Source organism: Papilio polytes, unplaced genomic scaffold (assembly GCF_000836215.1).
Source record: "Papilio polytes unplaced genomic scaffold, Ppol_1.0 DF823980.1, whole genome shotgun sequence".
Lineage (NCBI taxonomy): Eukaryota > Metazoa > Arthropoda > Insecta > Lepidoptera > Papilionidae > Papilio > Papilio polytes.
Genome location: NW_013525224.1, coordinates 1,200,767 through 1,213,781, shown reverse-complemented (window position 1 = coordinate 1,213,781; position 13,015 = coordinate 1,200,767). Strand labels below are relative to the sequence as shown.

General features: G+C 32.5%; 3 protein-coding genes across 3 annotated transcripts in view; 1 reads left to right on the top strand and 2 right to left on the bottom strand.

The window, feature by feature from the left end:
* The first annotated feature begins 6,662 nt into the window (after positions 1-6,662).
* LOC106101577 (ADP-dependent glucokinase) lies at positions 6,663-10,342 on the top strand. Its single transcript, XM_013280858.1, has 3 exons — positions 6,663-7,182; positions 7,427-7,869; positions 8,137-10,342. The coding sequence occupies exons 1-3, from the start codon at positions 6,839-6,841 to the stop codon at positions 8,826-8,828; spliced, it is 1,479 nt and encodes a 492-aa protein (XP_013136312.1). The 5' UTR covers positions 6,663-6,838; the 3' UTR covers positions 8,829-10,342.
* LOC106101578 (nuclear nucleic acid-binding protein C1D-like) lies at positions 10,268-11,886 on the bottom strand. The gene is made up of 2 exons (XM_013280859.1): positions 11,784-11,886; positions 10,268-11,690 (listed from the first exon to the last, which is right to left on the bottom strand). The coding sequence occupies exon 2, from the start codon at positions 11,665-11,667 to the stop codon at positions 11,191-11,193; it is 477 nt and encodes a 158-aa protein (XP_013136313.1). The 5' UTR covers positions 11,668-11,690; positions 11,784-11,886; the 3' UTR covers positions 10,268-11,190.
* A 554-nt stretch (positions 11,887-12,440) lies between these two features.
* The window catches only part of LOC106101454 (26S proteasome non-ATPase regulatory subunit 1), a 3,561-nt gene continuing 2,986 nt past the window's right edge, over positions 12,441-13,015 (bottom strand). Inside the window, exon 3 of the mRNA XM_013280691.1 lies at positions 12,441-13,014. Within this exon, the coding sequence (XP_013136145.1) occupies positions 12,564-13,014 (451 nt within the window). The 3' untranslated portion in view covers positions 12,441-12,563. The remainder of the gene's footprint in view (position 13,015) is intronic.

The window sequence follows — 13,015 nt, the reverse complement described above, 5'->3', positions numbered from 1 at the left end:
ACAAACCTATGTGTATGGGTTTGTATGTATCTCGTCAAAGATTAAGACTTCACAGTTTACAGTAATTACAGGGTCAACACGGAGCGGTTCACATGGCCGGTCTCAATCGAGTTATAGGCTCGTCGGATTCAATTAAATAATTACACATATAGTACAAAAATAAATTAAACGTAGCTTTGCAATCAAGCTGATTAATCGCACTTAAGCTGCTTTTCCACTGTTAAATAGTACCATAAAAAATAAACAATGCTACGAATTCAGCAATGCTTATCTATTGGGGTTTCTACGCATCTCCTCGCTCAACTTCCTTCCTTCATATGTTTACTCCCTCAGTCCAAAAAAAAATACAGCCTACCGATGAAATATAGACGCGATATAGATTTTTTGTATTCATGTCTCCTTCTCCACTCTTACTCTTTGCTGTCCCTCTGGTCACCTTCGGTGGAAACTTCACCACAGGCTCTGTCTGCGCGGAATTAAAAAAAAAAACAAAAGTACGCCTATATGTTCTTTCGGACTATAGTCTACATATATGCCGAATTTCATTGCGAATCGTTCAGCAGTTTTGACTACAAACTCTAACATCCAACAATCCATACATCTAAACTTTCGCATTTATAATATTAGTAAGATGTCACTCTTACTTACCACATTCTTAGACATGAAACATATCTTTTTTTAATCTATATCATTAAAAATTTGATGAAATTCAAAGGTGCAATAGTTTGTAATCGAATGGCGCCAACCGCCTGCGCTTGCGCAGACTGGTCTTCAATTACTATAATTACTGCGCTCCGACTGATACATGTCAAATCTCTCCGGACTATCGCAATAATCTAACTATTTCAAACAATGTTTTATTAGAAAAATAGCTATTGCTCTCGACTCCGTCCGCGTGAAAAAAACAAGCCTATGTTATCTTCCAGACTATCCTCTACATCCACACCAAAGTCCATTTTCGTTCAGTAGTTTAGACAATGTTGACAATAGTTGGTTGTATGGATGTTTGTTAGAGTTTGTAGCCTAAACGGTTGAACGGATCTCGATGAAATTTGGCATAAATGTAAAGTATGGTCTGGAAGAACACATAGGCTACTTAGTTTTTTTTAATTCCACGCTGACGGAGTCGCGGGCGAAAGCTAGTTATTTTGATGTTATTTAATTTGTTCAATAATCTGAATTTTTAAAAACTTAAATAAAAAGAACTCGTTAAAAATAATTTTCATTCTAGTCTATTCGGTCTAGTGATCTAACAGAGATGGGTTTACGAACCGTAACACTTTACGATGCGTTATTTATTTTTAATAAAACGAGGCAAAACATTCGTTACCATAATGCCAATGAACTCTTATTAAGTTTTAATTAACGAATAAGATAAGCATTATTTAAATTTAAAATTAGTAAAATTGTATTTTTTATTGTGCGTTATGCCGAATTAAATTTTATAATCTTTTAATTCCGTTTTTTTTTTTCAAATTCCCTCACCTAAAAACCCGTACAAGGGAATCGAGCCTTTTTAGAACTCGGTTAAAAAAGCTACTGATAACGCAATATATCTATTTAAAATTTAATAAAATAACGTATTTCAGTAATCTCCTATATGTGTGTATGTATTTAAAGTCCCTTATAATTTTTCGTTATTCCGAATATGAACAAAATCGTGATTTTTTTTCGTTGCATACATAAACTTTCGTGATTTAATATTGTATAATACATAATTGATTATTATCTTAATACAAAGGTATTTAAATAAGCTGTTTTACCTTGAGTCCTTATAAGTTTAAACCCGAAATTGCGCAAACTTGATATGTATTCGCATCGTTACACATATCAGCCTAAAAAAGTGAAGAAACAGTGTCCTTGTCTTTTCGGGGGCGTTTCCAGAGGGGGCGGGTGGCAGCTGCCCACACACAATACACAAATACATACACAAATACACACAAATACACTCAAAAAATGTAATAGCCCCCATAACCTAGATCATCGACTGGCGACGATCAGGCTTTAAATTTTTAAATAGAAACCTACGTCAAAAGATATCACATTTCCTTACTTTTGCTCATCGAAAAAAATTATCAAACACCTACAGTAGTAAATAATTTAATTTAATTTATTGTACTATTTACTTACCTTACCGAAGATCGTTATCCTTAAAAAAAACAGCAGGGCTCGTACTCTTGGCCGCATATTTATCTCCCGCTGTCAGAAATTAACATGCAAATCTGTATTAAGCAAACACCATGTCAACACTACACCTTATAAAGTAAACGAATACTTTAAACGACTTTTAAAACGTAACGCGCAAGTTTAAATTTATTTTGTAACAAATCAATGTCGTGCTGTTTGAATAAGTTTTAAAATGCAACAGTTATGCAATTTTAGTTTTATTGACATCGCAATTGATGAGACAGAAGCTGAAATTAAAAAAATATTTAAGTTTTAAATTGTACTGTAAAGTTATTTACCAAAATGCCTAAAAAAATATGTTTTCATCTTTTTTGATGAGAATAAGACAGATAAATGCACGGTTGATAGCCGAATACGTCCGCGCGTAATTTAAAAAAAAGTACAAAAAATATATAGTCTGTGTTAATTTTTGAAATTGTTCGTTATTTAAAAATACAAATCTTTTCGCTTCATAATGTTAGTGTAGTAGGCGAATCCATGTTTAATCTTTGACAATGAAGTTAAATAGCGTGTCCCACAACACAGTTTAATTTTTATCATTTTGTACTCAAGAAATATTATTTGTAAATTCGATTCCAAGACTCAAAAGATTTGCATACAGAATTGTAATCATACTTGTAATGGAGCATAAATAAGAATATATTACAAATACAACAAGACGTTTCATACCAAAAGCACAGCCGAAGCATATCGGTGGAAAAAAAATAATTAAGACCGATTAAGATAACGTAAAAAGTTGAAAAAAAAATTACCGTTATACGAGTGTGCGTGTAATGTATTAATTTAAAATTACTTCTTAAATATGCAGCCAGGCATATTTATTCCGCTCATAAATATGTAAACGTGTCGGCCATGTTAAAAAAAAATGTTTTTTTTTCTTTTTTGAATATAGTACATATACATATATATACATGCAGCCAAGACTTCTATAATACAATTCTATAAAAAGGTACTCCCTCATTTATATTAGGGAAATGAACTAAGAATGAAAATTTGTTAACGCGGAAAATGCCCCCTTGTCCTACTGCTGGGCGTAGGCTTACAAAATCGCTACGATGTTCGATAAATGGTATATTAAAAACCGTTTTTTTTTTTATTTGTGAATTACACACGATGCAAAGGCCAATGAACAGAAAACAAGCGTTGCTGTGAAGCAAGAGTCGATATCGCACGATGGCAACAAGCTGCAGGCTCTCCGCATTAATTTCCCGCCAACTGGATATCCTGACCTCGCCGGACGAGTGAATCATTCGACCCGATATGTAGCCTCTCATAACCAACTAAACTAAGAACTTATACATTTTCATGGAATTATCTTTTATTGACATCAATAAAAAAACAAGTGATAAAATTATTTATTCATTTGCAGTATAAGAGAGCAATTAATTCTTACCAGATTAATATGGTATAGAGGTAGACTACGGAGCTATAGTTTCGAAAGTCGTACTGACTATTAATGTTTTTATTCCGCTAGGACGAACCCGCGCCCAAAGCTACTTGTTTTCAAAAATGAAAATGAAGCAGTGACAGCGACAGCGCCCAACGAACCGTAAAACGCGTTTTATTAACAACACACTAAATAGTTTAAAACTTTTACACAAGTCTATAGCGTTGGTGGTTGAAGTGTACGGTCGCCGGCGCCAGACATTCGCAGCAGATTTCATCTGCAGCATTTATTTCGGCAACAATACGTGACCACCGTATAAGGCCTACTTTATGCCTTTTACTCAAGTTTTTACCTTAAAAAAGCTTTATCATTTACACACGGACAAATAAAAACTCGACTAGTAATGATAATTTTGTCTTTTGTATCCACGATTGCAGCATTTATCTCACTGTTAACCTCCAGTGAAACAATTGTGACATTAATTACATAAATAAGATATTTTTTATCTGTGAAATATCAAGCATTTACGAATTATATTTTTTATTGTTTATGAAAGAATATTATTTTTAAATTATTACGACAGATTCTTTTAGAAAAACACTTTTAAACTATGAAAACAATAAACTCCGCATATCAAATATTAATAAGCAAAACAGTGGTGAATAATTGAAGATGGGTTGATTAAAAATATATCATTATTTTACTGGTAAGTATGCTACAAATAAATAATAACAGTTTTGTAACATCGAGGAATAATTTAAAAGTACTTTTTGTCCCAATAAATACACATTATTAAATCACGAAAGCTTGGTAAGTATTATAAGTACTCTGCAATCGAATTTCGAAAGCCGAAAAAATAAAACTGCAAAAGGCGCGACCGGTCATCTTGCGCCTAAAATGGTAAGACAAGAGTCGCTAAGAGCTTTAGGCGCAAATCGCTTGTGTCGTATACCGCAAGTGATTAATTTAACGTGTTCGTAGTACTTTATTCTTTAACTAGCTGTTGCCCGCGACTTCGTCCGCGTGTTAATAGAAAACATACGAACTATCTAAATTACAAAAAGCTTCGTATCCGTCGGGGACCGGACATTTCTCGGGCATGAACCTTATCCCATGTGTACTCCAGACTTTGTTTTATATCTGTGCCAAATTTCAATAAAACATATTGAACCGTTGCAGAATGATCAGGTAAACATTAAAAAACTAAATCAATGAATCCCACGGGAACCGTAACTATTCCCGGGATAAAAAGTAGCCTATGTGTTCTTCCAGACTATGCTCTAAACCTGTCTCAAATTTAATGGAGATCCGTTTAGCCGTTTAGGCTACATACGCTAACAAACATCCATCCATCCATTGTAATTTTCGCATTTGTAATATTTATATGACTACTATACCGTGTAGTTGGTCACCAAAGCAATGCCTTAGTGTTTTCTCATAGTGCTGCACTAGGGAACGGCATATGTGACATATAGACTCTGAGTATGTCAATTTTTTTAATTAAATTGTCCTAAATAACATTCAAGTCATTAATCTAAGACCTTTTTCTGTTCATGAAAATGATTTTACTTGAATTACGTTCCGCTAAAAGTTACGTTAAAATGGCTCCAGCCGTTTGAATATTGTTTTATGATAACATGGTTAGAAAATTACAATATTAAAACTTTACACACAAAATTCATATAAATCAAGATATTAAGTCGTGTTTACTAAGAAGTTATAAAGTGTTTAAAATAGAACGATCAATAAAATATTCATTTTAAGTTTACGTAATCTGTGGTAAACAGTGTAGTGATAAAATTCCTGTGAATTTAATTAAAGATAATAAATTTGTAAAAGATAACAGTTAAAGCAGGTATAATAGCGTAAAGTAAGTGACAAAATTTCACAATTTACTTTCAGCAATTCAAGTACGTATTCGTGAACAAATTTTAATTATGTAAATTAATCATTTAGCAACGAATAAACAACAATAATGTTACCAGCTTATTTCATTCCAGTCCAGCGATCTAATTCAACGCTAGATTACAACTTTAATAATAAACACGTACTGAAACCTGCACGATTCTTTAATGTAGATAGACCCATCCACAATGATCAAAATGTTAGTCAGCTTTATAAATGTTAGAACAGCTTTTTGTCACTTTTGGAATTCTTTAGGGAATATTAAAAAACTACTTCATTAGCAATAGGAAATAGGTATCCAGTTTACAAAATAAACTTCGTATTATTGACTTATTAAGATTGCAATACATAATGTTATGATAATGATTGCATTGTTTGCTTAATGTTTAAATCTATCTGCAATTTACTTAACGTATAATGCATCAGTATCTTTAAACATATTTTAGTGTTGCAAGAAATTAATTTAGATTTTAGATAACGTATCGCTTTCATATTAATTTATTTTGAAAACTTAGTCGAAGAAATGAGGATTTGATCAATGATCTTCCATTGCTATCAAGTTAATAGTAAGTTCGACGTATTAGATGTTTAAACCGAAAAAGTTTCCTTATTTTTTTAAGGAAAGCACGAAATATCCTTTGGTTAATTAATAATGTCCTTGATATGTAGTCCGAATGGATTCCGGATTGAATTAATTCCATTAAAATCACTTATCGGTTATAATGACCATTTTTTACCCTTACTTGGTTAAAAAAATCTGATTGTTTTATTTTGAAACATTTTTTAAATGTAGCCCTAAACACATCACAGAACCAGAACTCTGTCTGTCTCTCTCTCTCTCTCTTTCTCTCCCCCCCCCTCTCTCTCTCTCTATATATCTATCTATATTTGTTCTAACAGTGTAACCAGAATTGAAAGAATTCAAATGGTTTGGTATTATTTTATCACTAATCGTAGATTTCTAAATTGATTTAGACCCAAAATTGAAAAGTACTTGGTCTCTTAAAACCCTAAATACTGTAGGAAAATGTAACGGCAGAATTAATTGGTAAATGTACATATTTTGCTTCAGAGTTATATGGTGGTTGGTGACCTTACTTTCTTTCCGTTTGTAGGAAATTTTGTTTTAAACTGGCGACACAGTTGTTCTGACGTCTCGGTCTCATCATCGTGATTCGTGATTATCATTTGTCATTTTTTTGACTTTGACAGCGAGTCAGTGGCCGATTGCATGGTTGTCAGTTGTGATTAAATCCACATTAAATATTTACATTCCATTATATTAAATATGAGGTGACGTGGATCTAGTTAAAGTTAAAAGTCTAATCATTCCAGTAGTAGTCATAAATATTTAATTGTATGTTAAAAATGGCAGGCGCCCCGGTGAAATTAGGTTCTTTTATTTCGCTTTGTGTTCTGTTTTATGCGGTTTATTTCCGCGGTAATGACATAGGTGATGAAAGATTATCACCTGTGAAGAATCATTTGCTGTTTTTGGAGAGTGAGAACAAAGTTGGTGTTGGAAACAGTCAGCCGAAGGTAGCTTTAGGTTATGGAGCATGTCACGATTTATTCGTGAATGCAACGTCGCTTCTAGATTACAGAGATCTTAAAGGCAGCCCTGAACACTTTAATGAGATCTCAAATAAAGAAGAATTTATTAAAAGCTTTACTTATTTTTTCAAACATGGTGCAGCTGCTGAGTAAGTATACTCGTTTTTAATTTGATTAAAATATTCAATTTTATCGAATTAAAAATTAAAAATGAATGTAAAAAAAAAATTACGCACACCCGAGACTAAAGGTCCCTTTGGACTTTTATATATTCATGGCACTCTGTTTTTTATTTCATTTACGTTAAATCAATTTAAACTTACTTTTTATGATCCCCTTAATTAAATTTTTCTATTGGATTCCTAACGTTATTTATCATTTAAACTTTTTCAGGCGATTCATGTCTAATAGCAAATTATATGATGACCTAGTGGAACAAGCTCTTAAACTGCCAGACACAAGATGGGCTATCGGTGGAAATGCACCCTTAATGGCAAAGAGATTCTTCCTTGAAGGTTGGAAAGTACTTTTTGGGGCAAAGATGAGTAAAAAACTGAAAACTTACATCCCCGAAGAAATTCTCATAGTTGGTGATAATGAAAATGAGGAAGTAAAAGATGATATTCATATGATATTAGAGTATAAAGCTGATGCAATGTTTGGTAAATACAAAGCTCCAAGAGCTAATAGATACATCATGCATAATGATGAGAACAATCCATTATTAAGTTCCTTAGAGAAGGTTGGTGAACATTTGCCGAACTTCAAACCCAATTTGCTAGTCATTAGTGGTCTACAAATGATGGACAACTTCCCTTTCAAACAAGATGGTAGAGGTAAGAACCAAAAACCTTTAGGTCTTTGCCTGAGCAATATAAAGAAATTCAGTATTACTTTCAATTTGAGTATTTAGCTAGCCTTTATTGTTTATAGCCCTATAACTGCCTTAAACATATTACATTGCATAATTTAATTTATTCTTATTAGATAATGTTTTGTCTTCCTTGTCCCAAAGAGATATTGTAGTTTATTATGTACATAATAATAAGAATCTTGTCTAATTTAACAAGAACTGAATTAAAACAACCACATTTATTTTACAGACTTAAGAGCGGAAAGACTAGATCTAGTCAAGGAACAAATTTTATCACAACCTTTGAACACATTAGCCCATTTTGAGATGGCAAGTTATGTTGATCTAGAATTACTTCAACATCTTACAACTAAAGTGTTGCCATTTGTCGACTCGGTTGGTATGAATGAACAAGAATTATCAAACCTAAATAGTGTATTAGAACATGGCCGCGTTGTTGTGGTCGCTGACTCCAATCCGAGAGTAGCGACAGCACTTGACCAAATGAGGAACACATACAAACTTATACGCGAGAAGAATACCGCATTTGGTAGTCAAAGAAAGTTGACAAGAATGCATGTACACACTTTAGCGTATCAAGCAATTTTAACTGTACAAAATTCCGATTGGAAGAGAACTGCTGCAGCAGCTGCTAAAGCCTCACTGACCGCACACAGATATGTCTGCAATTCAAAGAATATTAACCTTGAAAAGACGAAATTGTTACTTGATGACAGCTTTTCAACAACTACGAGTAATGATAATAATAGTAGAGTGTTCTTCGAGCCTAATAAACCAGTGGCATGCTGGGAGGAGACAATTGAAGGTGACAAAGTTGAAATATGTGTCGCCCCAGTACTCATTTGTACGGAAGCTCAATTGACTGCAGGTGCGGGGGACAATATCTCTGCAGCGGGTTTGGTTTTGCAGGTCGAAATTTAAATGTAAACTCGCTTAATTTTATATGTTATTTATTCTAAAAAAAATTATTGACAAAATGTTATACATCCCTAATGTATCAAAGAATATTTTATAATCTTTATACTTCATGAAATATAAAATAAAAACATTAAAACTTGCCAGAGCCCTATTTATATGAAAAAATCATAGTTTGGTATCAAAATTAAGATATATTTGGAATATTTACGGTTACTTTGACATTTTAAGTGCATTGGGATAGATTTATTGACAAATACACAAGCAGCTCCCTGAATTCGCCAAAATCGCGAAGCAACCACTGCCTAGACATCCAGATTTGCAGAAACTTTGTCTATATTTAATCAAGTGAAGAGAAAGGTCATATTTCCCCTTCCTTTCTAAGTCGACTGAGTCTATTTATGGTTCAGGAGTGATTTATTAATTATATTAAGGAATAAAATGTACAAGTTATTGTTGGTACTTAAAAAAACGGACTTAATTCAAACATTTTCTATAAAATATTGTCACTATTATAAAGAGTAAGAGGAGTACATGAAAATTCACTACAAATATGTACTGAACGGTGTTATCTCTATTTCTTCTATAAGAATGAGTGAGATAGCTATATATTTAACATGTCTGTCCATAGTTGCAATTGTTGTATTCAATAGAAATGAGACATGTACATTTCATTGACTGACAAATCTATTGTTCATCAATTTATTTTGGAAAGTTCCGCTGTTTTGATGACACATATATATCTGTTTTTAATAGGTGAAATTATTTAGTCAAGTCGGTTGTAATTTCTCTTTTCTATTAAATTTACATTTGTACACTATATTGACTAATACAGCATGTGGGAATCTATCTTGTAATAAATTGAATTGTCAAAGGAAATGAACAATATTTTTACAGAGAGATTCAAATATAGACACATGCAGTATCTTTTAAATATTTTAAAGCATAATTGAATTTTCAGTACCATTTTCCATCAGTTATTTAGACAACAGTAAGTCTACCAGTAGTAGTTTTTTGAGCTTATACTTAATATCTGTCTATTTGTATGCAAAGTTGAAGGTCTGTCTACAATGAAACCTCAACTAAGTTATCAGCTATGTCTACACTGTTACTGCTTATTTTATACTTTAATTAACTAGAACAAAATCTAATTGTGACTTATCTTGTTTGTTATATTACTGTAATTGTTAAACCCGCTATATTTTTTTTATTTAAATCAATGTTTATTAATTTTATTTGCTAGTCACATGTAAAAAAAATTGTCAAAAAACAAAATTGTATGTCCCAATTGTATGACAATGCAAATTTTTATTTAAATTTAAACAAAGATTTTAATGTGCAAGGAGGCTTATGGAATTGATTTATTACTTAACTTGTGTTTGTTTAATTTTTTTGTTTGTACATTCCAAAATATACATTTCGGGAACTTGTAAAAGGAAACAAAATTTTTATGATATATGATTTATTTAAGAACTTTTACAATGTTCAGTGATAGATGAGCAATAAATAAATAAAAACTACATGAGTTTTAATTCCTAATATACCTCACTTTTTACCTTTTTTAGTTTTGTTAAATAAAGAAATGATAGACAGGTAAAATGCTATTTATTTCAACAGCCATTTTACGCGATATTGAATCATATATTCAGAATTTTAAATATGAAATAAATAATGAAGTATGCAGAATTATAGTAATTTTATTAAAGAACGGGTCTGAAAATTTTTCTATTGAAATTTTTTCCAGGATTTACATTTGTTTATTTTTCTAAAAAGACTTTAATGGCTCTCCTGAACATTTAACCTAATGGCGCATTTAACAAATAGCCTTTCACCCAAAATATTGTAAAAAATGGATGGCTTATACAAGTATTTGAAAGTATTATCATAAATTATAGTTTGTCATGGTTTAGGGTTTACATTGGAATGTCTTAGTTAAACTATTCCTTAGTATTTTATACTTAAAAAAATTATTATAATACTTATATCATTACTCAAGTTTAAATACATTTTTTAAAAATGTATACTTTGACATTTGATGTTAAAATAGATTTTGTTTTCTATAAAAAGTAACAAATAATTTTTATCCAAATTTGGAGGTTATTTAATTTCTTCAACAACTCTTGATATACGAGCCCCATTCTGCTCAAGAACATTATATACCTAGACACTACATTAAAATACAGATACATATATTGAAAATTGAAAGTTACAATTATATCCTTTGGTTACATCACTTATCAATATTAATATAGTAAAATAAACTTAATTTATTTATTCTTCATGGCAACGAAATCGCAAGCAGCAGCTAGTTTAAATTGTCAATTTAAACTGCTTAGAATATAAGAGAATAAAATCAGTGAGAAAAAAGTTACATCTCCTCATCGGTATAATCTTCATCTGTATCATCATGTGTTGGCTGGTTTACAGCGTAGGGCTGGCCAGCATTTCTGATGCGCAGCCCACCGCGAATGAAGCGTTGCACCACCGGTATATCGAGCCGGGGTCTCTTATTACGGTCACACTCTTGCTGCCATTTAATCATAGCAACTTTCACGCGCTGCAATTCCCCCGCAACGGGATACTTGGTAGGATCCACGCCATTTATTTGCAGCTTTATCCATTGGAGTGAATTCAGAGCAAACACGAGGAATAAGTCGAGTTCTATTTTCGCCGGCAGAGGCAGAGTATTGTATTGAGCCTTAAGAGGCAAAAGTTGGTCCAATACCTCCTTTATTTCGATCAAATCATTCTTAAGTTGCTCGCTATCCTCTACCAGATCCATGCTGTAGGACAAATCGCCGTAATTAAGCTCAGGGCCCATCTTTTTTGGATTCGTGAATCTCATATTAGTTCAAGCTGAAGAAATTGCTGAAAACAAGATATGTTTTTAGAATTCATCAATACAATTTCTAAATGTTTTAACATTTAAACAATTGCACATTTAAACATTTAAACCTTACTTTTTTAATGTGTTTTATACAAATTCTTCTACTTTTCACGAGACGCAAAAGCAAACGTTTCCAATCACAATATTGATATTGATTTTCTTGTCTAGCGAAGTGTTGTCATATTTAAAATACCAACGAGGACGGGCATTTCATAAGAACAAAGAAATAAACAAGAAATCCTGAACTACAAGAATGCTCTTTACATTAAAATTAATTAGAAGCCTTTTAGTATAAATATTAAGTAAAAGTATTTACGTTTAAGCATAAAAACTACAATCGCGGTCTGGCGGAAAAAACTGTAATATGGCAACACGATATTGGCTACAGATTATAAATAATACAAAGTAAACAAAAAGTACGTATACCTAGAGCATGGGCGTCACCAGCCGATATCCTAGGCTAAGTGTAGGAGTGGGGCGGGGGTAGCTTCATTCGAAATCGATATACGGGGTGAGGTTAACCCCATCCCGCACCCTCTGGCGACGCCCACGAGATATTTGTACTATGCTTTGTCTTAATTTCCTTCAGTGTCCATTTAAGAATGAATTCGTTCATTATATTTCTGGGGTAGTATTAATAAAAATGTGATTATAAAAAAAAACATGTAGAAAATATAATGAAATGAATAAATCTTATATTTTAATTATTTATTTCACAGAAAACACATCAATAATTTCCAGTTACTATGTACTTTAATAATATTTTATGTTGTTATATAAACTTGTTCAATACATTTATGATTCACGTGGTCCTATCGCTAGTAACATGAAGAAATTTAAGTGAAGAGACAATATCAGTCATCTAAGTACTCGAAGGGTTCTGGGGGCTCGGGTTCTTTCTCCTCTTCGGTCTTAGGGCCGAAAGCCGCAACTGGCTCCACAAGAACTTGTTCCACATCACCAGAATGGTTGAGCATCACAATACCTCCAATTGTAACATCCTTCAAGGGTATGAATCCAGATCCTTCAACAACAGTAATGCCTTTAAGTTGTTGCCTCACAACCCTTGCAGGATTGCTCAAAATCTCAAAGTTAGGCTCTGGTTCCTTCTTTTCTTTAGCCTCTTTTTCATCACCTTCTTTTTCTTCCTTCTTAACTTCCTTTGATGTTCCAGCATCCTTGTCAGATTTACCATGAACAGTTATGTTAGGGTTGGGTGATTTCGTTGGTTTCTTTTCTTCGTCGTCAACTTCCATTTTAGAAGTAGTTGAGGTTGTGGCGCTGCTGCTGCTGGAGCTTTCTGTGC

Coding starts and splice junctions, on each gene's coding strand:
- LOC106101578 (XM_013280859.1), bottom strand. CDS start 11,667: ATGAGATTCACGAATCCAAAAAAGATGGGCCCTGAGCTTAATTACGGC.
- LOC106101577 (XM_013280858.1), top strand. CDS start 6,839: ATGTTAAAAATGGCAGGCGCCCCGGTGAAATTAGGTTCTTTTATTTCG. Junction 7,183..7,426: donor AAACATGGTGCAGCTGCTGA/GTAAGTATACTC, acceptor AAACTTTTTCAG/GCGATTCATGTCTAATAGCA. Junction 7,870..8,136: donor TTTCAAACAAGATGGTAGAG/GTAAGAACCAAA, acceptor TTTATTTTACAG/ACTTAAGAGCGGAAAGACTA.